General features: G+C 52.0%; 1 protein-coding gene across 1 annotated transcript in view; it reads right to left on the reverse strand.

Annotated features, from left to right (window-relative positions):
* The window catches only part of TNXB (tenascin XB), a 67,563-nt gene that overhangs the window by 9,076 nt on the left and 37,352 nt on the right, over positions 1-21,135 (reverse strand). Inside the window, exons 12-21 of the mRNA XM_025382328.1 lie at positions 15,858-16,160; positions 14,187-14,495; positions 12,308-12,595; positions 11,734-12,042; positions 11,004-11,318; positions 10,573-10,890; positions 9,836-10,159; positions 7,028-7,324; positions 4,036-4,362; positions 3,295-3,618 (exon numbers count right to left, since the gene is read on the reverse strand). Coding sequence (XP_025238113.1) covers positions 3,295-3,618; positions 4,036-4,362; positions 7,028-7,324; positions 9,836-10,159; positions 10,573-10,890; positions 11,004-11,318; positions 11,734-12,042; positions 12,308-12,595; positions 14,187-14,495; positions 15,858-16,160 — 3,114 coding nt within the window. The remainder of the gene's footprint in view (positions 1-3,294; positions 3,619-4,035; positions 4,363-7,027; positions 7,325-9,835; positions 10,160-10,572; positions 10,891-11,003; positions 11,319-11,733; positions 12,043-12,307; positions 12,596-14,186; positions 14,496-15,857; positions 16,161-21,135) is intronic.

The raw sequence follows: 21,135 nt of genomic DNA on the forward strand, positions 1-21,135 counted from the left end.
GGGGGATATAGGGTTTAAGGGTTTAAGGGTTTAAGGGTGACTTGCTTTGCCAGTGCTGTCAACAGAGGTCATACATCAAATGCGCCCCTCCAGAGCAGGCTGAGGGCTGGGGCAGCTTTGTGTTGGTCATTTAGCGACTCTTGGAACAAGAGCCGGTGAGGTATCCCTGAGCCCCGGGCCTGTACTGCTGGCAGAGCTGCACTGTTACAAACCTCCAGAAGGCAACTGAGACATAGTGTCAGGAGCCAAAGTAATTCTCATTTCCTTTGACCCAATAATCCCAGTTCTGGGCATCTATCCTAAGAAAATTATTAAAGCAGGAAAAAGTTATAGCATGGAAGAATTCATGATGGGATTATTCATGACCACAAATGTGTCAGGAACACAAATGACCCATAGAAGAGGATTAATTCTGTTAGAGTTTTCACCACCACACATCAAACAACCATTGAAACGATGATTAATGCTGGTTGTGTCGCCGCAAGGTGAATGATTACAATGTACTTGTGTACAAAAAAGGAAGAGCCAAGAGTTTTATGAACACTGATGGCAACTTTAAAACACGCTCTGCATGCAAAATGCAGAAAGGAAATGTGCACTACACACATTGTTATTAATGCCGCCAGCTGGGGGAGAAAGCAGGACTATGAGATTCTGTTTTTCTGTTTTTCAGGCTTTCCACATAGTGTTGCTATATTATTTTCACTAGAAAAATGTGGGCTAAAAAAGAAATTCTGGGCTGGGAGCGGTGGTTCATGCTTGTAATCCTAGCATTTTGGGAGGCCGAGGCGGGTGGATCACCTGAGGTCGAGAATTCGAGCCCAGCCTGGCCAACGTCATGAAACCCTGTGTCTACTAAACATACAAAAATTAGCCAGGCGTGGTGGCATGCACCTGTAGTCCCAGCTACTCAGGAGGCTGAGGCAGGAGAATCGCTTGAACCCGGGAGGCAGAAGTTGCAGTGAGCTGAGATCACACCACTGCACTCCAGCCTGGGTAATACAGTGAGACTTGGTCTCAAAAAAAAAGAAAGAAAGAAAGAAATTCTGGGCTACAACAATTAATAATCGAGTGTGGGGTGGGGGTGGGGTAGCAATACAGATGGAACAGGAGGGGCAGGGGTGGGTCCCTCAGCCTGTCCTCGGTCAGTTCTGTGGTTCCCCACGGTGGGGGTAGGAACATAAAACTGAACGTGGACCAGAACGGCTTACCCCCAGAGTGTGAATTTTTCTAACGTTCATTTTCCAATAATTTCCCTATTCCCCGTTTCCCAAAACTCAGATGGTCCTCTGAACACGCATATGGAAATGAGGCTTCTCCCCCGGGAATCGGGGATGCTGAGTGAGACTGCTTCCTTTGTCTGGATGGTCTTTGGGAGGTGAGCTCGCTCCTCACTTGGTATCACAGAGGTGGCGACCTGCCCTGCAAGAGACCGCTTCTCGGCAGGGCTGATTCTTCCCCATCAGTAGGAATTCTCGAAAAATACTCTAAACCAGGCATAACATCCTGGCTGAGGATGACTTAGACAAGGCAGCCTGACTGCACCTTTGGAATTCAATTCTCCTCATGATCCCCACCCCTCCAATTTCTTATGGACTAGACATTTTGAACTTTCTCAGAATTAGAAATGAAATAAGTCTGGCCAGGTGCAGTGGCTCACGCCTGTAATCCCAGCACTTTGGGAGACCAAGGTGGGCAGATCACCTGAGGTTAGGAGTTTGAGACCAGCCTGAACAACATGGAGAAACGCCGTCTCTACTGAAAATCCAAAATTAGACGGACGTGGGGGCACATGCCTGTAATCCCAGCTACTCGGGAGGCTGAGACAGGAGAATCGCTTGAACCCAGGAGGCAGAGGTTGCAGTGAGCCGAGATCGGGCCATTGCACTCCAGCCTGGGTGACAAGAGCGAAACTTCATCTCAAAGAAAAAAAATGAAGGAAAGAAATGAGATAAGCCGCGAGAGTGATAGGGGAGTAGGACAGATGGAGTGTAAAGAAGAAGACATTATATACTTTCTCTTTTCCCTTCCCCTGATTATACAAGAAATGTTTGCCATTTAAGAAAAGTTGGACTGCCGGGCGCGGTGGCTCAAGCCTGTAATCCCAGCACTTTGGGAGGCCGAGACGGGCGGATCACGAGGTCAGGAGATCGAGACCATCCTGGCTAACATGGTGAAACCCCGTCTCTACTAAAAATACAAAAAACTAGCCGGGCGTGGTGGCGGCGCCTGTAGTCCCAGCTACTCGGAGGCTGAGGCGGGAGAATGGCGTGAACCCGGGAGGCGGAGCTTGCAGTGAGCCGAGATCGTGCCACTGCACTCCAGCCTGGGCAACACAGCGAGACTCCGTCTCAAAAAAAAAAAAAAAGAAAAGAAAAGTTGGACTATGCAGAATAGAATAATACAGAAAAAAAATGTGCTGGAACATTCTATTCTATCTAACAAATCATGCAACCGGTGGGATGTATTTCTTTCCAGTCTTCTTGCCACACCTCTTACTTTCAAATGGTTGTGATCAGCATCTTACAAAAATTTGGGCTCCTTTTTCTTCTTTTTTGAGACTGAGTTTGGCTCTATCAGCCAGGCTGGAGTGCAGTGGTGATCTCGGCTCACTACAACCTCTGCCTCCCAGGTTCAAGTGATTCTCATGCCTCCAACTCCCAAGCAACTGGGATTACAGGCATGTGCCACCATGCTTGGCTGATTTTTGTAGTTTTAGTAGAGATGGGGTTTCACCATGTTGGCTAGGCTGGTCTGGAACTCCTGACCGCAGGCGATCAGCCCCCCTCGGCCTCCCAAAGTGCTGGGATAACAGGCGTGAGCCACCGTGCCCAGCCTAGGCTCTCTTTTTTCAATGTAACATTATAAAGTAAGGGTCTTATGTTAAAACATTTCAGTGGTGGCATAAGAACTCTTTTTATAGATGTTGCCTAAATTATTTAGTCATCCCAGCGTGGTTTGACATTGGATTGTTTCTCTTGTGTGCATTTGTGTATGTGGTTATAAGAATGCTGTGATTAAGATGGAAAGAAAGGAAAATTCTTGTAAGTCAGGCTTGGTGTGCGCCTGACATATTTCACCTTTGGAGGTTATCAGTGTTTGACCATTAGAGGGAGGCCACGCCAAAGTGAACAAGCAAACCACTAGCATGGGCCACAGCCACGGGGCACAGAGCGAGGGCAGGACACAGGAGACAAGGCCTGGACCCCCAGGGCTTGGTGAAAGGGCACAGCAGTAAATGAGGTACCCATCAGGGAAAGGTAGTTCTCCCCTGAGACCCCAAGCACTACTCACCAGTCACGCCCACGGCAGACACCGGGCCCACGCGCCGCCCCTCGTGGAGGCCGTACAGGTGCATCTTGTACTTGTGCCCGGGCTCCAGGCTCCCCACGGTGACCTCACTCTCCTCGCCCCCAACACGCACCACCTGGGGCCGCCCGTCCCTGTCCTTGTACTGCACAGTGAAGGAGTCGAAGTGGCCCTGGGGGACGGTCCAGGAGAGGCTCAGCGAGTCAGGGGAGGATCCTGTCACTGTCAGCTCCCCCAGGAGTGGCTCCTCAGAGGGCTCCGGGGCCTCCGTGCTGGGTTCTGTGGGGCTGGGGGTCTCTTCCTCTGCAGCTGAGAAAAAGGGACACAGAGAGGATGGCAAGGCCCCTGGGGGATGTGCTCACATCATGGGGAAAAGGAGGGAGAAGCCAGGGCTATGACTAGGGGGCCTGAGGTCAGTTCAGGGAGGCCCATTCTTGGGGCTGGGTGGTCCTGCTCAGCTGACAGCTAACACACATGACAAATTCCAGGGTCAGCTGTGAGGGACCTGGCACAGCCACCAGCACAGCAAAACTCCCGATGGCTCCTCCCTGCTCAGGAACCAGGGGTCAACCTCACAAAAAGGTACAACGGGAGCCCCAGCTCCAGCGACAAGCAGGTCTGTGGTACTGACCAGACCCCTGCCACCATTCCCCACCAGTCGTCACCAAAGAGCAAGAGGGTGACCCTCCCACGGCTCCCACCCTGGGGCTCCCATTGTTCACTCACCCGTCACCCCGATGGCAGAAACGGGGCCCACACGCTGGCCACCGTGGAACCCATACAGGTTCATTTTGTATTTATGGTATGGCTCCAGGCCGGAGATGGTGACCCTGTCCTCATGTCCTGGCACCCGCGTTGTCTTGGGCTGCCCATCCCCATTCTTGTACTGGACCAGGAAGTGGTCAAACTGTCCCTCAGGAACCGTCCAGGAGAGGCTGAGGGAGTCAGGGGTGGCATCTGTCATGGTCAGCTCCCCCAGGCGAGGCTTGATGGGGGGTTCGGGGGTGGGAGGTTCTGTCGGGACTGGGGCCATTTCTTCATCCTTTCCTGGGGCTGCATCAGAAAATAGAGAGAATGGGTGGACATGCCTGGTGGGCCTCCTTTTAGCCAAGAGACTCTGGGATTCTCTTAGACACACCAGGGGCCCACAGCCTGGATGCTGGTGCCCCAAGCTTAGGATATCATTCTTCTGCTTTGAATGCTCAGTTAACACCACACCTGTGGTGAAGTCATGATGCTCAGGTGGCATCCCCGTGACGCTCAGTGTGGATGCCTGGAACCCTCAGGAGCTGCCAAGCAAATTTGTTTTGCAGGACAGAATTGATGTTTTATAAGAATACCAACCAGGGCTGGGCGCGGTGGCTCGGGCCTGTAATCCCAGCATTTTGGGAGGCCAAGACGGGCGGATCACGAGGTCAGGAGATCGAGACCATTCTGGCTAACACGGTGAAACCTCGTCTCTACTAAAAACACAAAAAATTAGCCAGGCATGGTGGTGGGCACCTGTAGTCTCAGCTACTTGAGAGGCTGAGGCGGGAGAATGGTGTGAACCTGGGAGGCGGAGCTTACAGTGAGCCGAGATTGCGCCACTGCACTCCAGCCTGGAGATAGCAAGACTCCGTCTCAAAAAATAATAATTAAAAAAAAAAAAAGAAAAAATAACAGCAACCAGGGCTGGGCGAGGTGGCTCAGGCCCATAATCCCAGCACTTTGGGAGGCCGAGGCGGGCGGATCACCTGAGGTCAGGAGCTAGAGACCAGCCTGGCCAACATGGCGAAATCCTGTCTCTACTAAAAATACAAAAATTAGCCAGGTGTGCTGGCACATGCCTGTAATCCCAGCTACTCGGAAGGCTGAGGCAGGAGAATTGCTTGGATCCGGGAGGCAGAGATTGCAATGAGCTGAGATCACACCACTGCACTCCAGCCTGAGAGCCTGGGTGAGAGTGAGACTCCATCTCAAAAAAAAAAGAAAAAGAAAGAAAGAAAGAAAGAAAACAAAGAACACCAACCAAGCATAACAGGCAAGTTGTATCAGGAGGTTCATCCACTTGGGCTTGGATATTCCACCTAATTCTGAGCATTTTTAGAAACCAACTTAGATTTTATAGCTGAGGGTAGAGAGATGAGACCACATGAGGGCATCTTTGCAGCTGAGTTGTCTCTGGACCTGGCAGTAGCTCTGCTAACTTATGGCAGAGAGTGCACCTCCAGTTTTGCCAGCTCTTTTGGCCCGTATGAAATCAATTGCTTTGTTTTCATTGATTTCTTTAATCTTTTCTGCTCTTCATAGGGTTTTATTCTGCCTTCATAGTGGAATTACAAAATCATCACATTTCATTAGTCTGTTCTTTTTGAGAACTGAATCTTAAGCATCTAGGGGGTAACAGCTATAAAAGAGCTTCCAAAGCATCAAAGAGCCGAGTTACAGGGTAATGAAGGGAAAATGCCTTGTTAAGTTGTGCACATGGCCAATATTTGTAATTAAAGTAATAGTATCCATGTTAACAGGATTCAGTGTTGTTTTAAAAGTAAATGGGTATTAATCTGGGGGCTTAGAGAACACATACAATTTTTCCCACGGAAATCAGTGATAATTATGAGAATTTGCCCTAAGGGATTTTCAGGAACTTCCTACTTTCCTCAGAAGGGAAAGACTGCAGTTATCTCTCGTTGAGTGTGAGAGCCAAACCACACTCCCACCCATCCTTCAGGACAGGTATGGTTATTCCTTCTTTACAGATGAGGAAAAGGAGGTACAGAGAGGTTGTGTGTGTGTGTTTTGTTTGTTTGTTTGTTTTGTTTTTTTGAGATAGAGTCTCGCTCTGTCACCCAGGCTGGAGTGCAGTGGCTCGATCTCAGCTCACTGCAACCTCTGCCTCCTGGGTTCAAGCCATTCTCCTGCCTTAGCCTCCCAAGTAGATGGGACTACAGGCATGTGTCACCACACCCAGCTAATTTTTGTATTTTTAGTAGAGATGGGGGTTTCACGATGTTGGCCAGGCTGGTCTCAAACTCCTGACCTCAGGTGATCTGCCCCCTTCAGCCTCCTAAAGTGCTGGGATTACAGGCGTGAGTCACTGTGCCCAGACAGGTTATGTGATTCTCTTGAGGTCACACAGCTCAAATGGGCTGAGGCTATGGTCAACCCCAGGTGTACCTCAGTCTGTGTTATTTTCCTGGTCCCCCACCTCTTTGAGAACCCAAAAAGCTCGGCCGGGCGCGGTGGCTCAAGCCTGTAATCCCAGCACTTTGGGAGGCCGAGACGGGCGGATCACGAGGTCAGGAGATCGAGACCATCCTGGCTAACACAGTGAAACCCCGTCTCTACTAAAAATACAAAAAAAAACTAGCCGGGCGAGGTGGCGGGCGCCTGTAGTCCGAGCTACTCCGGAGGCTGAGGCAGGAGAATGGCGCAAACCCGGGAGGCGGAGCTTGCAGTGAGCTGAGATCCGGCCACTGCACTCCAGCCCGGGCTACAGAGCAAGACTCCGTCTCAAAAAAAAAAAAAAAAAAAAAAAAAAGAGAACCCAAACAGCCCATGTGTAAAGGGTAGAAGACCTGGGGCAATACCAAAGGCTTAGAGTGAAGGCACCAGCAGAACCATTCCCAGGAGCTTGGAGGCTCAGGGAAAGTAAAATAAAGCCACCAGATACTGACAATAAAGGGGAAACTGAGTCTAGTTCAGGGCAGGGCCCAGTGCCCTACTGCACACTCACCAGTTAAACCAACAGCAGACACAGGGCCCATGCGCTGGCCACCATGGAAGCCATACAGGTTCATCTTATACTTGTGGTCTGGCTCCAGGCCCGAGATGGTGACCCCGTCCTCGTGTCCTGGCACCCGCACCGCCTTGGGCTGCCCGTCCCCATTCTTGTACTGGACCAAGAAATGGTCAAACTGGCCCTCGGGGACTGTCCAGGACAGGCTGAGGGAGTCAGGGGTGGCGTCTCTCACTGTCATCTCCCCTAGGCGCGGCTTCACAAGAGGAGCATCAGGGGACTCCTCTTTGGGGGCTGGGAAGAGATAGAAACAGAACCTTTTCGGTTGCTGGAAGGAGCTGTTGAGGCCCCAGCTGCTTGAACTCAGGTCAGAAGGTGGGCCCAGTCTGGGCCTAACTGAAGATCGATTTCTGATTATAATCATTACAGTCTTTTGTGGCTTCCTTATGGTCCCTCAAACATGCCAGGCAGCCTCCTACTTCAGCACTTTTGCAGTGACTGTTCCCTCCACCTAAATGTTCTTTCCCCAGATATCTTCATGGCTCATCCCCACCGTTCCTTTAAGTCTTTTTCAAAAGCCACCTTCTTCTGGGCCTTCTCTGACTGCGCTACTTAACATTTCAGTTTTCTCAATTGCAATGTATCCTCCTTCTATAGACCTAATTTCAGCAACGAATTGGAAAAGAATAGTTATGAGACACTCAGGAGACTGCAGCACTACCTGGATACGTGATATCAAGGCATGATTGTTCATTTATCAAGGTATGCTAATTGTATTGTGGAATTTTATTATTTATTTATTTATTTATTGACACAGAGTCTCACTCTGTCACCCAGGCCGGAGTGCAGTGGCACGATCTTGGCTCACTGCAACCTCCACCTCCTGGGTTCAAGCAATTTCTTGTGCCTCAACCCCCCTAAGTAGCTGGGACTATAGGCACGTGCCACCACGCTCTGCTTTTTTGTATTTTTTTTTTTCTTTTTTAGTAGAGATGGGGTTTCACCATGTTGGTCAGGCTGGTCTCAAACTCTTTACCTCAAGTGATCCACCTGCCTTGGCCGCCCAAAGTGCTGGGATCAGGCATGAACCACCTCACCTGGCTGTATTGTGGATTTTTGAAAAATAATTTTTCAAAAAAGAGATATACCTTTAAATATTTAGTGATGAAAGGATAGGGTGTCTGTGGTTCGTTTTAAAATATTGCAGTAGTATAACCATACAATGCAATACTGTTTGGCAATAAAAAGCAATGTAGTGACTGAGAGCAGGTGGCTCATGCCTGTTATCCCAGCACTTTGTAAGGCCCAGGCAGGAGGATTCCTTGAAGCCAGGAGTTTGGTATCAGCCTGGGTAACACTGTAAGACCTCATCTCTACAAAAAAATTTTAAAAATTAGCTGAGTGTGGTGGCAAGCACCTGTGGTCCCAGCTACTTGGGGGGCTGAGATGGCTTGAGCCCAGGATTTTGGGGCTGCAGTGAGCTATGATCATGCCACTGCACTGTAGCCTTGGCAATAGAGTGAGAATTTGTCTAAAAAAAAAATCAATCAATCAATCAATAGCAATGTAGTAAATGTAGTACTTCTACATGCTACATCGATGAACCTCAAAAACATTATGCTCAGTGAAAGAAGCCAGACACAAAAGGATACATATTGTGTGATTCCATTTATACGAAATGTCCTGAAAAAGCAATCTACAGAGAAAAAATTAGATTGGTTATAAACTAGGGCTGAGATAGGAATGGGTCTGGACCCAAGATTTCTTTTGGGGGTGATGGAAAAGTTCTAAAATTAGATTGTGGTGATGGCTGCACAAGTAGGTAAAGATACTAAAATCAGTAAGCTGTACACTTAAAACAAGTGTATTTTATGCCATATGAATTATATCTCAATGAAGGTGTTAATAAAGAAAACATTCAGGCCGGGTGTGGCAGCTCACGCCTGGAATCCCATCACTTTGGCTGAGGTGGGAGGATCACTTGAGCCCAGGAGTTCAAGACTGGCCTGGGCAACATGGCTAAACCCTGTCTCTACAAAAAACACAAAAAATTAGCTGGGCATGATGGAGTGCGCTTGTAGTCCCAGCTATTTGGGAGGCTGAAGTGGGAGGATCCCTTAAGCCCAGGAGGTTGAGGCTGCAGTGCAGTGAATTGTCATTGTGCCAGTAGACTCCAGCCTGGGTGACAGAGTGAGACCTTGTCAAAAGAAAGGAAGAAAGAAAGAAAGAAGGAGAGGGAGAGAGGGAGAGAGGGAGAGAGAGGGAGAGGGAGAGGTGGGGAGAGAGAGAGAGAGAGAAAGAAAGAAAGAAAGAAAGAAAAACATTCTAGTGATTCTAGTGGAGGACATGAGTGGGGCAGAGATGAGTCAGACTGGCCAGAAGTTGATATTTGATTGAAGGAGGGTGGCAGGGTGATGGGTACCTGAAGTCTTTGTACTATTCTTTCTATTTACACATTTGAAATTTTATTTAACAAATACTTTTAATTTAATTAGTTTGCATTTCAAAAATGTGTTCCAATCCCACAAAAAGAGTTCTCTATAGAGCTCCAAGGAAAAGCAGAGCCACAAACCAGCCAGTGAATCACCTCCCGAGAGGCCTCAGTCCCCGGGAGCCTCTCCCACATGGCTGGCACTTCTCCTGGATTTGCTCTCTCAGTCCCCAGATCACACCCATCCTGAGGCTTTAGCGAACAGGGTGCATTATAGGTTTGAGGTCTTGGGATCCTGGGTCCCTAGTGGAAGAGATGCTGGAGGCTGCACTTTCCTAAGACCCAACCCAGAGGGCTCTGCAGCGCACACTCACCCGTGACGCCCACAGCGGACACCGGGCCCACACGCCGCCCCTCGTGGAGGCCGTACAGGTGCATCTTGTACTTGTGCCCGGGCTCCAGGCCCCCCACGGTGACCTCGCTCTCCTCGCCCCCGACACGCACCACCTGGGGCCGCCCGTCCCTGTCCTTGTACTGCACGGTGAAGGAGTCGAAGCGGCCCTGGGGGACGGTCCAGGAGAGGCTCAGCGAGTCAGGGGAGGATCCTGTCACTGTCAGCTCCCCCAGGAGCGGCTCCTCGGGGGGCTCCGGGGCCTCCGTGCTGGGTTCTGTGGGGCTGGGGGTCTCTTCCTCTGCAGCTGAGAAAAAAAGGACACAGAGAGAGTGAGGCAGGGTCCCTGGGGGATGTCCTTGGGACTTGGGGAAAAGGAGGGAGAACCCAAGGTTATGACTGGGGGACCTGAGGTCATTTCAGAGAAGCCCATTCTTGGGGCTGGGTGGTCCTGATCAGCTGACACATGACAAGTTCCAGGGTCAGCTGTGGGGGACCTGGGACAGCCACCAGCACAGCAAAGCTCCCGACGGCGCCTCTCCGCTCAGGAGGAGCCAGGGGTCAACCTCACAGGAAGGTCCAAGGGGAGCCCCAGCCCCAGCCACAAGCAGGTCTGTGGTGCTGACCAGACCCCTGTCACATTCCCCACCAGTCATCACCAAAGAGCAAGAGGGTGGCCCTCCCACAGCACCCACCCTGTGGCTCCCACTGTTCACTCACCCGTCACCCCGATTGCAGACACAGGGCCCATGCGCTGGCCACCGTGGAAACCGTACAGGTTCATCTTGTATTTGTGGTCTGGCTCCAGGCCCGAGATGGTGACCCCATCCTCATGCCCTGGCACCCGCACAGCCTTGGGCCGCCCGTCTTCGTTCCTGTACTGGACCAGGAAGTGGTCAAACTGGCCCTCAGGAACTGTCCAGGACAGGCTGAGGGAGTCGGGGGTGGCGTCTGTCACGGTCAGCTCCCCCAGGTGAGGTGTGATGGGGGGCTCGGGGGTTGCGGTGGGAGGTTCCGAAGGCTCCTCCTCCTCCGGGACTGGACAGAGACATGGAAAGAGAGGACTGAGGTGGGCAGGGTATCTGCGGGACTCTGCTCTCCTCTGGACTCTCCCACCATCTGAAAGGAGGCACAGTGGGCAGAGTTCTCACCTGTCAGGGCCTCGACATGGACAGGACCCACATGCTTCCCATCGCGGAAACCATACAGGGTCACCAGGTATCTGTGGTCGGATTCCAGGCCAGAGAGGGTGATGTCATTCCGGTCACCTCCTGTACGGACCGTTTGGAGTTGCCCTTCTCTATCTGTGTGCTGGATTTCGAAGGAGTCAAATTCTCCCTCAGTCACCATCCAGGAGAGATGCAGGGTGTGTGGTGTGGCCTCCTTCACTGTCAGCTCCCCGAGGCGGGGCTCAGGCGCTGGAGGGGTCGGGGCCGTGGTCTCAGTTTCCGTGTCTTCCCTGCGGGCTGGTTCACAGAGACAGGTAGAGACAGATGGCTGGTCTGTTGCTGTACCCAGACTCTCAGGAGAAGTGAGGGAGGAGAGGGAGCGAGGGCAAGCATCAACAATCGAAAGACCAGCTTTTGCTGCACGTGGGTGAATTTCAAAAGCATTGTGCTACGTGCAATAAACGAAACACAAGAGACTGCGTATTGTGATTCCATTACACAGAAAGCCAAAATGCTGTCTCCAGAATGACTGAAAGCAGACAGTGGTTGCTGGAGGCTGGGGCTGGGGCAGTGGACTCTAAAGCGGCACAAGGGAACTTTCTGGATCAATGGAAATGATATAAAATGGGAAGTTCAGAGATCTTATGGCTCAGTCAGACTTGGAGAGCCAGGCGGGAAGGAGGCACAGGTGTTCCAGCTGCCGCACACTCACCAGTTATGGCGACGGCTGAGATGGGGCCCACACGCTTGCCGCTGTGCAGGCCGTAGAGCAGCAGCTTGTACCTGTGGGCGGGGTCCAGGCCCGGCACGCTGACCTCCCTGAGGCTGCCCTCCACGGGCACCACCTGGGGCTGCCCGTCCCTGTCCTTGTACTGGACCACAAAGGAGTCAAATTGGCCCTCAGGGACTGTCCAGGAGAGGCCCACGGAGTTCTGGGTCACGCTGGTCACCTGCAGCTCCTCCCCCAGACGGGGTTTTGGGGGACGCTTTGTTCCAGTATCGTCCATAGCACTCCGGGCCTCTGAGATGGAGACACGGAGAGGAAACGGCTGAGCTGTTTCTGGAAGCCTGGGTGACCTCGAAGGGCAGGATCGAGAGGTCTGGAGACAGGGCTTTGCGTGGTTGAGTCCTGCTGGGCTGTGCTAGGGGCTTGTGCAGGGACGTGGGGAGCTGGATCTGAGCCGAGTGGCTGGGGCCAAATAATGGTAATGGCAGCCACCACAAGTGATCATCTGCTGCTTGGCCTGAGGGGAGCAGAGCAGGGACCTGCAGGGAATGCCCCTCACCCGTGGTGCCATCGGCAGTGAGGGGGCCATGGCGCTTCTTGCCCAGGAGGCCATAGAGGAGGAATCTGTACTTGCGGCCGGCGTCCAGAGGGGTGATGGTGACAGAGCGCTCGTGGCCCTCCACGGGCACCACCTGGGGCCCGTCTTTGTCCTTGAACTGGACCACAAAAGAGTCGAACTGGCCCTCAGGGACCGTCCAGGAGAGGTGCAGTGAGTCTGGGGTGGGGTCTGTCACCCACAGCTCCCCAAGGCGAGGTGGGGCCCCTGGGCTGGCGTCACCTCGGGCAGCTGATGGAGAGGAAAGGTTCTTGTGTTTATTTTTTCCAGAACGACTCCTTGACTGCCTCCCTCTGGGGCTGGAAAAACCCAGAACTGCCCAAATGCTCAGTGCTTCCCCAAAATATTCCATCACCTCCCATCCTCACCACCGTCTCCATCTGGTCCACGCCTCTCTCCCCTTGACCCAAGTTGGGAGGGTCACCTGTCCTGAGTCACCTCCGGGAAAAGAGATTCCCTAGCTCCCTGCCTCGTCTTACTCCCCTTTCTGTCCAGCCTCTTTCCACCTCTCACAGACTGCTTCCCCAGCACCCAGCAGGGTGCAGCTGCTTGCAGACTGGGTCTCTATCACCTCTTACCCAGGAGCACATGACTTGGCTGGCCCCTAAGGAAAGGAGTGATTTGGCCAGCCCCGAGGAGCACAGGATCCCTGATGGGGGCAGACAGCAGGTGGGGGAGGCAGGATGATATGACACAGGTAGCTCTCACTCCTTCTCCTTTCCCTTTCTTATTCTCACTGGCTGGCCCAGGAGAACTAAGGCTCCCATGGGACCTGGTAAAGAAGCGTGGGCTGCCTGTGAGAATGTTGAGGGGGATGAAGCTGGGGAGCTCAGGCAGGGAAGGGATCTAGTGTCTGCCCGAGGAGCCATCCCAGGGCTTGAGAAGCAGCTGGCCTGCTGCCTTCCTGGATGGTGAGGATGCTGACGACATTGTTATTGCAAGTTTTCTGGCAACAGGGAGCCCCCAGGGGCAGGGGAGGGCCTGGACTGAACCCTCGGAAAGGGGCACAGCTGGGCTGGGCTCCTCTGGTTCCCAATTTCTGAGGCTCCAGAAGGAGGGCAGAGAAGGAAGGACAGCCTCTGTAGGAGGCACATATGGGCCCAGACAGGCCTGAGCTAGGAGGTTGAGAACCTGGGTGAGAGTCGTAGGGGAGACAGCAAAGACTCTCAGGAGGTGATGGATTCGCAAGGCAGGAAGGGCTCCTGGCTCTCCTCGCCCCTTCTCCCGGCACCCCCAGGCTCCCACATCCACCCTGCAGGAAGAGGCCTGCAGGGGCTTCCCTCATCCAACAACAGTGGAAATTACAAGAAGAGAGGCAGAGTCAGCAGCGGAGAGCAGACCCAGGAACTGGACCCAGTCTCCTGGTCCTCATCTGCTTTGTGGCTTTTCTTTCTTTCTTTTTTTTTTTTCTTGGTCTTTTTGGAGACAGAGTCTCGCTCTATCACCTAGGCTGGAGTGCAGTGGCACGATCTTGGTTCACTGTAGCCTCCACCTCCCGGGTTCAAGTGATTCTTGTGTCTCAGACTCCCGAGTAGCTGGAATTACTAGCGCCCGTCACCACACCCAGCTAATTTTTGTCTTTTTAGTAGAGACAGGGTTTTGCCATGTTGGCCAGGCTGGTCTCGAACTCCTGACCTCAAGTGATCCACCTGCCTCGACCTCCCAAAGTGCTGGGATTACAGGCGTGAGTCACCATACTAGCACCATGTGGCTTTTCAAATGAGACAGAGCAGGTGGACAAAGGCAAGACTCAGTAGAGGGAGGGAAGAGAAGGGTGGGAAGGCTGTGGCCTCAGGCTCAGCTGTGTGGGGGCCCCTCTCACCCGTCTTTGCCTCCACAGAGACTGGACTGCGTCGTTTCCCGTCCTGGATCCCAAAGAGCAGGAACTTGTACTTGCGGGAGGGTTCCAAGCCAGGGATGGTGACCTCCCGCTGGTCTGCAGCCACAGGCACCACCTGCGGCTGCCCGTCCCTGTCCTTGTACTGAACCACAAAGGAGTCGAATTCACCCTCAGGGACTGTCCACGAGAGGCCCACAGAGTCAGGGGTTACATCCGTCACTGTCAGCTCCCCTAGGCGTGGCTCCAGGGGAGGCTCGGAGGCCTCCGTGGCTGGGGCTGGTGGGAGGGGAGCTGGGATTTGGGAAGACAAAGAACATGGTTGAGATCTCTGAGGGGAGAACCCCTGGGTTTTGAGGGCCTCAAGGGGGCTGTGAACTGAGATGGGGAATAGTTACACCTTTATTTCCAGACCTCTAACTGAAATGCAGCATTTCTTTCAAAAACTAATATAGAAAACCAACCAGAGTAGAATTATTGCGACTTTGTTACCAATAGAAACCACGGATGTTTTCACGTCACCTTAGAGTTATTGCAGAAACTTTAAAATACCTTTTATATCCATCACTGCTTCTAAATTTTGTAGTTTAGTAAACACATCACCAAGTCCTGTTATTTAATGAGCTAGTCAATAAGTTCAAGTATTACTAAATCATAAATTTGGATTTTTAAGAAATATTTTGGGCCAGGTGCAGTGGCTCACACCTGGCACTTTGGGATGCCGAGGTGGGCAGATCACCTGAGGTCAGGAATTTGAGACCAGCCTGGCCGACATGGTGAAATCCTGTCTCTACTAAAAATACAAAAAATTAGCTGGGTGTGGTGGTGCGTGCCTGTAATCCCAGTTACTCTGGAGGCTGAGGCAGGAGAATTGCTTGAACCCGGGAAGTGGAGGTTGCAGTGAGTCGAGATCGCGCCATTGCACTCCAGCCTGGGTGACAAGAGCGAAACTCCGTCTCAAAAATAAAAAAGAAATATTTTGATAACTGTCTATGAATATAATTTGTTTCCTTTGTAATCCTATACATTTTATTTTACAGATTTAAAAACATTGCCTTGAGGCGGGGTAGGGGTTTCACCAGATGCCACAGCACAAAAGTTGTGGAGAACCTGTGCCCAGGAAACCATGAGGGGCAGGAAGGAGCCTGGAGCAAGAGCAAGGGCGGCCTCCTGGAGAGACGAAAACTCGCCTGGGCCAGGATGGAACGCAGTGCAGGCAGGTGGCAGAGGACTCCTGAGAAGGGACTCAGGATATGCAGCACTTCACCTCAACAAAAAAGGCCAGAAGCGGGAGGTGGCAGCTGTGTCCAAGTCACAGCAGGGTTGCAAAGAGAAGGGGTGGAAACAGCTATGGGCAGTTGGAGAGGGGGAGACAAAGTCTGTGGCTGGATTTAGGCCAAATGGGAAGAAGACATTCCCCTAGGCGGGGGGCAGAGTGGAGATGGGGAAGGAGCTGGAGGGCTGAGAAGGTTCCAGCCCTGGGAGGAGTAAAGGGGTCAGGGAACAGAAAGACTGGCAGGGTCACCGAGTCAGGGCCTGAGGGGATCCAGCCCCTCAGTGAGGGTGCGGTGGTACCAAAGCAGGGCTGGGAGAAGGGCCATGGAGTGGGGAGCTCTGGATAACCAGAGATGGGGACTGAGTCCCCCCGTTACTCACCCGTCATGATGACCACAGACAGGGGGCCCACGCGTTGCCCATCATGTAGTCCATACATGTTCATCTTGTATTTTCTCTCAGGCTCCAGGTTGTAGATTGTGACCTCCCGCTGGTCTGCAGCCACCGGCACCGCCTGAGGCTGCCCGTCCTTGTCTTTGTACTGGACCATGAAGGAGTCAAAGTGGCCCTCAGGGACTGTCCAGGAGAGGCCCACAGAGTTGGGGGTCACGTCTGTCACTGTCAGCTCTCCTAGGCGTGGCTCCAGAGGGGGCTTGGTGGCTGGAGGGGTCTCTTCTTGTGGGGCTGGGACAGAGATGGTAGGGGGCTGTTAGTAAAGAACCCCCCTTTTCTTATAGTAATGATGTCTAGTTATTTTTTGCTATTTTTTTTGAGATGGAGTCTCACTGTCACCCAGAGCAGTGGGAAACCTCGGCTCACTGCAGCCTCTGCCTCCCCGGTTCAAGCGATCCTCCTGCCTCAGCCTCCCAAGTAGCTGGGACTACAGGTGTGCGCCACCCTGCCTGGTTAATTTTGTGTGTGTGTGTATTTTTAGTGGAGACAGGGTTTTGCCATGTTGGTCAGGCTGGTCTCAAACTCCTGACCTCAGGTGATCCACCTGCCTCAGCCCCTAAAGTGCCGGGATTACAGGTGTGAGCCACCACACCCAGCGATGTCTGTTGCATTTGTGGAAACTGCAAGATGGTTTTGATGTAAAAGTGCATTGATCTGAACATCTGTCTGGTCAACAATCCTTCACTAGGTCCCTGCCTGGTGTCTGAGGCTGTACTTGTTGGGGGAGAAGAGTGTCAGCTGTCATTGACACCCTAGGAAAGTGCTGAAATTCCATCTATATGCCAGTGACTCCAGATTTATACTCTCTGTCCAGACCTCCCCTGAATCCCAGACTAGTGTTTGTGCAGTGTCTTCCTTGGAGGCCTACTTGTGTGTCAAACTCAACAAGTGCAAAACTGAGCCTCCAAGCTTCCCGACACCTGCTCCAGCCACAGCCTCCCCACCTCAGTAAGATTACAACCTTTTTTTTTTTTTTTTTTGAGACGGAGTTTCACTCTTGTTGCTCAGGCTGGAGTGCAATGGCGTGCTTGTAGGTCACCATAACCTCCGCCTCCCGGACTCAAGTGATTCTCCTGCCTCAGCCTCCCGAGTAGCTGGGATTACAGGCATGTGCCACCATGTCCAGCTAGTTTTATATTTTCAGTAGAGATGGGGTTTCTCCATGTTAGTCAGGTTGGTCTCGAACTCCCGACCTCAGATGATCCGCCCGCCTCGGCCTCCCAAAGTGCTGGGATTACAGGCGTGAGCCTCCACACCCAGCCAAGATTACAACTTCATTCTTCCAGCTGCTCAGATCAAAACCCCCGGAGTCATCCCCGAATCCTCTTACACTCCACATCCGCCCTGTGGGTACGTCCTGTTGTCACTACCTTCAGAGTCTGACCCCTCCTTGCCACCTCCAAGCACCACCGTCTCCTCCTGGATTATCACAACATTCTCCCAGGTCACCGCCTTCTGCCCTCACCCCCCTTTGGTCTGTTGGGTCTGCAGCCAGAAGAATCCTGTTAACACATTAGCCAGAGCTGGTTCCTGCAGTGGCTTCTATCTCACTCAGGGTGAAATCCAAGTCCTGCAGTGGCCTCTAAGGTCCCGTATTCATCTCTTAGATCATTCTTATTGCCTGCCCTCCTCCAACTCCACCCCAAAACACACTGCATTCCTCACTGTCTGCAGACATTTGGGGCTGCTTTCCGCCTGCCAGTCTCTGCATTTGCTCTTCCTTCTGTCTGGGACGCTCTTTCCCCAAATACCTAGGTGGCCGTCCTCTCACCTCCTTCAGGGCTTTCCTCACACACTGCCCTCTCTGCGAGGCCCTCGTTGTCCCCCTACTAGGCTCTGCTTTTCTCCACTACTGATCACTGTCACATCCGGTGCCACTGACATATTTGTGCAATTTGTTGCCTGTCCCCCTCCACTGGAATGTGAGCCCCTCAGGCAGGAGCTTTGCTTAATTCACTGCTGTGTCCCAGTGCCTGGCACACAGTAGGTACTCCACAAATGTCTGTAAAATAATGAGTGGTCTGCAGGTCTGGGCTCAGGACCTGCAGATCCCCACCACTCCCGCATGAAGAAGCACTCATTAGCCAGTGAACTAGAGGGTAGTCCCAAGAGGCAAAATGGCAGAGAAGGTGACTGGATGGGTGGGGCTCCTAAGAACTTGTTTCTCTGGCTTCCTTGGGAGGACAAGACAAGGCTCCAGGCAAGTGACACTTGCTTGAAACAGGCTGGTGACCAGGCCTCAGGAAGACAGAAAAGAGTCAGGCAGGGGAGGGCCGGTGTGGAGGCAGCTGAGGTGGTGGGAGGGAGCAGAGTGACCACCATGTATTGAACATCTGCTATTTACAGGTACCAGGCTGGGTATTTTCTCTCATTTCATTTGCCTTCTAACCTTACTTGTTTCCGCAGCACCCATTCCCTGCTCCTTTTTGCCCTCTTTGCACTTCTTTCCATGAGGGAATGAAAATGTCCTTCACCATCAAGTTTTATTGCTGGTGGTTTGGACTAATTGGAAAGGTGCAATTATAACGATTCATGACTCTGGCAGTCCCCATGCTGCATGTGGGACAGTCCTTTTCCAATTTAGAAGTGTGTCTAATGAGCTCCACGCACCTCTCCCCCTGACAACTGCATTGTGTGTGCTGCCAGGCACAGCCTCCAGCTTGGCGGACTCCAGCTGCTTCGTCCCTTTGCTGCTCTGATAATGTGCATTGACGCCCATTTCTTTCCTAAAGGGCCTCATCTATTTTATCCAGGATGTGTAAAATACACGTTTCAAAATATCCAGCATTAGAACATGGATATACAGGGATTCCCTCGCGGGAAGGTCTGAGCAAAAGACGAATGAGCTGAGAAGATGCCAGACATGTTACATCACCACCTCTAACTGTGACAACAAGCTGGGCGGTGCTTACTTCCAGGAGAGGAGGTAAGTTTTTCAAGATCACACAGCTGGCCGGGCACGATGCCTCACATTTGTAATCCCAGCACTTTGGGAGGCCGAGGTGGGTGGATCACCTGAGGTCAGAAGTTCGAGACCAGCCTGGCTAACACGGTGAAACCCTGTCTCTACTAAAAATACAAAAATTAGCCGGGTGTGGTGGCGCATGCCTGTAAGCCCAGCTACTCGGGGGGCTGAGGCAGGAGGACTGCTTGAATCTGGGAACCAGAGGTTGCAGTGAGCCGAGATCACACCACTGCACTCCAGCCTGGGTGATAAAGCAAGACTCTGTCTTAAAAAAAAAAAAAAAAAAAATCATTCAGCTGAGAACAGAGGAAGACAGGAAGGACTCAGTTTGTCAGATTCCCAAACTCCATTTATCTCTACTGCACCGCCTCAGTAGTCAGTGCCTGGCGGAGCCCATCCTTACTCCAGGGACCAGGTACAGGGCCTCACAGAGCCCAGTGTGGGTCCCTGGGACAGAGGGGCAGAGGGAGGGTCACTCCAGGAGCAGCCGTGGCAGCATGTCTGGGTCTGGCACCAGCCTCCACCCTACAACCTCAGGCCCCAAGGAGAGTCACTCAGGGTGGTTTTGCCCTCTCCCTCTTCTCAGGGCTGACTGAGGCAAAGAAAATAAATTGAGGGTGGAAGGTTCTGGAAATGAAATCAACCAAGTCATGATGAGGCTGAGCTTGGTGGAATTACAGAAACCATGTTCTGGAAAACTATCTATTTCTCTACTTTTAATTTTTTAATCATTCCCCTTATAGTAAAAGTTATTTTTGAGAAAGGTGTGTCTTTGTTTCTGTGAGCAAAGGGAAAAAAAAAAGAGATTCCCCTCACTGTTACCAAACCGGGCAGGTCAGCCCGAGGGTCCCAGAGGCACTGCTGCCCACTCAGCCTCTTGGGCTGAGGCCCTGGAGAGGAGGTGCCCAGGCTGGTCCCGTGTGGCGGTGGATGTGGCCCTGTAACCAGGCCTGAGAGAGAGGGTGGAAGGGATGTTCTTCTTTGCTGTAAAGTCACTCACTGGATGAGTAGTAAAGAAAGACTTGTGGCCGGGTGCAGTGGCTCACACCTATAATCCCAACACTTCGGGAGGCCAAGGCGGGTGGATCACTTGAGGTCAGGAGTTTGAGACGAGCCCGGCTGACATGGTAAAACCCCATCTCTATTAAAAATACAAAAATTAACCAGGCATGGTGGTGCGTGCCTGTAATCCCAGCTACTCGGGAGGCTGAGGCAGGAGAATCACTTGAACCTGGGAGGCAGAGGTTGCAGTGAGCCAAGACTGCATCACTGCATTCCAACCTGGGCAACAGAGCAAGACTCAGTCTCAAAAAAAAAAAAAAAGAAAGAAAGAAGAAAGAGAAAGCTTTGTGGTCAGGTGTGGTGGCTCACCCCTGTAATACCAGAACTTTAGGAGGCTGAGGTGGGTGGATCACTTGAGGATCTGGAGTTTGAGACCAGTCTGGTCAACATGGTGAACCCCGTCTCTACTAAAAATACAAAAAAGTAACGGGGTGTGGTGGCACGCATCTGTAGTCCCAGCTACTTGGGAGGCCGAGGCAGGAGAAACGCTTGAACCTGGGATGCAGAGGTTGCAGTGGGCTGAGATCATGCCACTGCATTGCATTCCAGGCTGGGCAACAGAGTGAGACTCTGTCTCAAAAAAAAAAAAAAAAAAAAGGAAAAGACTAGAAAGAAGAGAAAGCTTGCTTCAAGCTGCACTGATGAAGAGGCCAATGTCTCATGCACATTCTCCCATCTAAGTACTAACCAGACCTGACCCTGCTTAGCTTCTGAGATCAGAGGAGATGATGGGCCACACTTCAGGGTGGTATGGCCTTACAGTCATGTGCATTCTGACCGAGTAACTGAACCAGCCAAAGGGGACAAAGCAGACCCCAGAGTAAGAATATTTATAACAATTCTCACAGCAGACACTGGCAGCATATTTACTTTTGCCAGGTCCATTCTTGATGCTTTACATCTGTTAACTCACTTAACCCTCACAATAGCTCTGTGAAGTAGATGTCTCCATTTTACGGACAAGAAAACAGGGGCGCAGAAATTTTTTTTTTTTTTTTTTGAGACGGAGTCTCGCTCTGTCGCCCAGGCTAGAGTGCAGTGGCCGGATCTCAGCTCACTGCAAGCTCCGCCGCCCGAGTTTACGCCATTCTCCTGCCTCAGCCTCCCGAGTAGCTGGGACTACAGNTTTTTTTTTTTTTTTTTTTTTTTGAGACGGAGTCTCGCTCTGTCGCCCAAGCT

Source organism: Theropithecus gelada, chromosome 4, assembly GCF_003255815.1.
Source record: "Theropithecus gelada isolate Dixy chromosome 4, Tgel_1.0, whole genome shotgun sequence".
NCBI classification, from domain to species: Eukaryota; Metazoa; Chordata; class Mammalia; order Primates; family Cercopithecidae; genus Theropithecus; species Theropithecus gelada.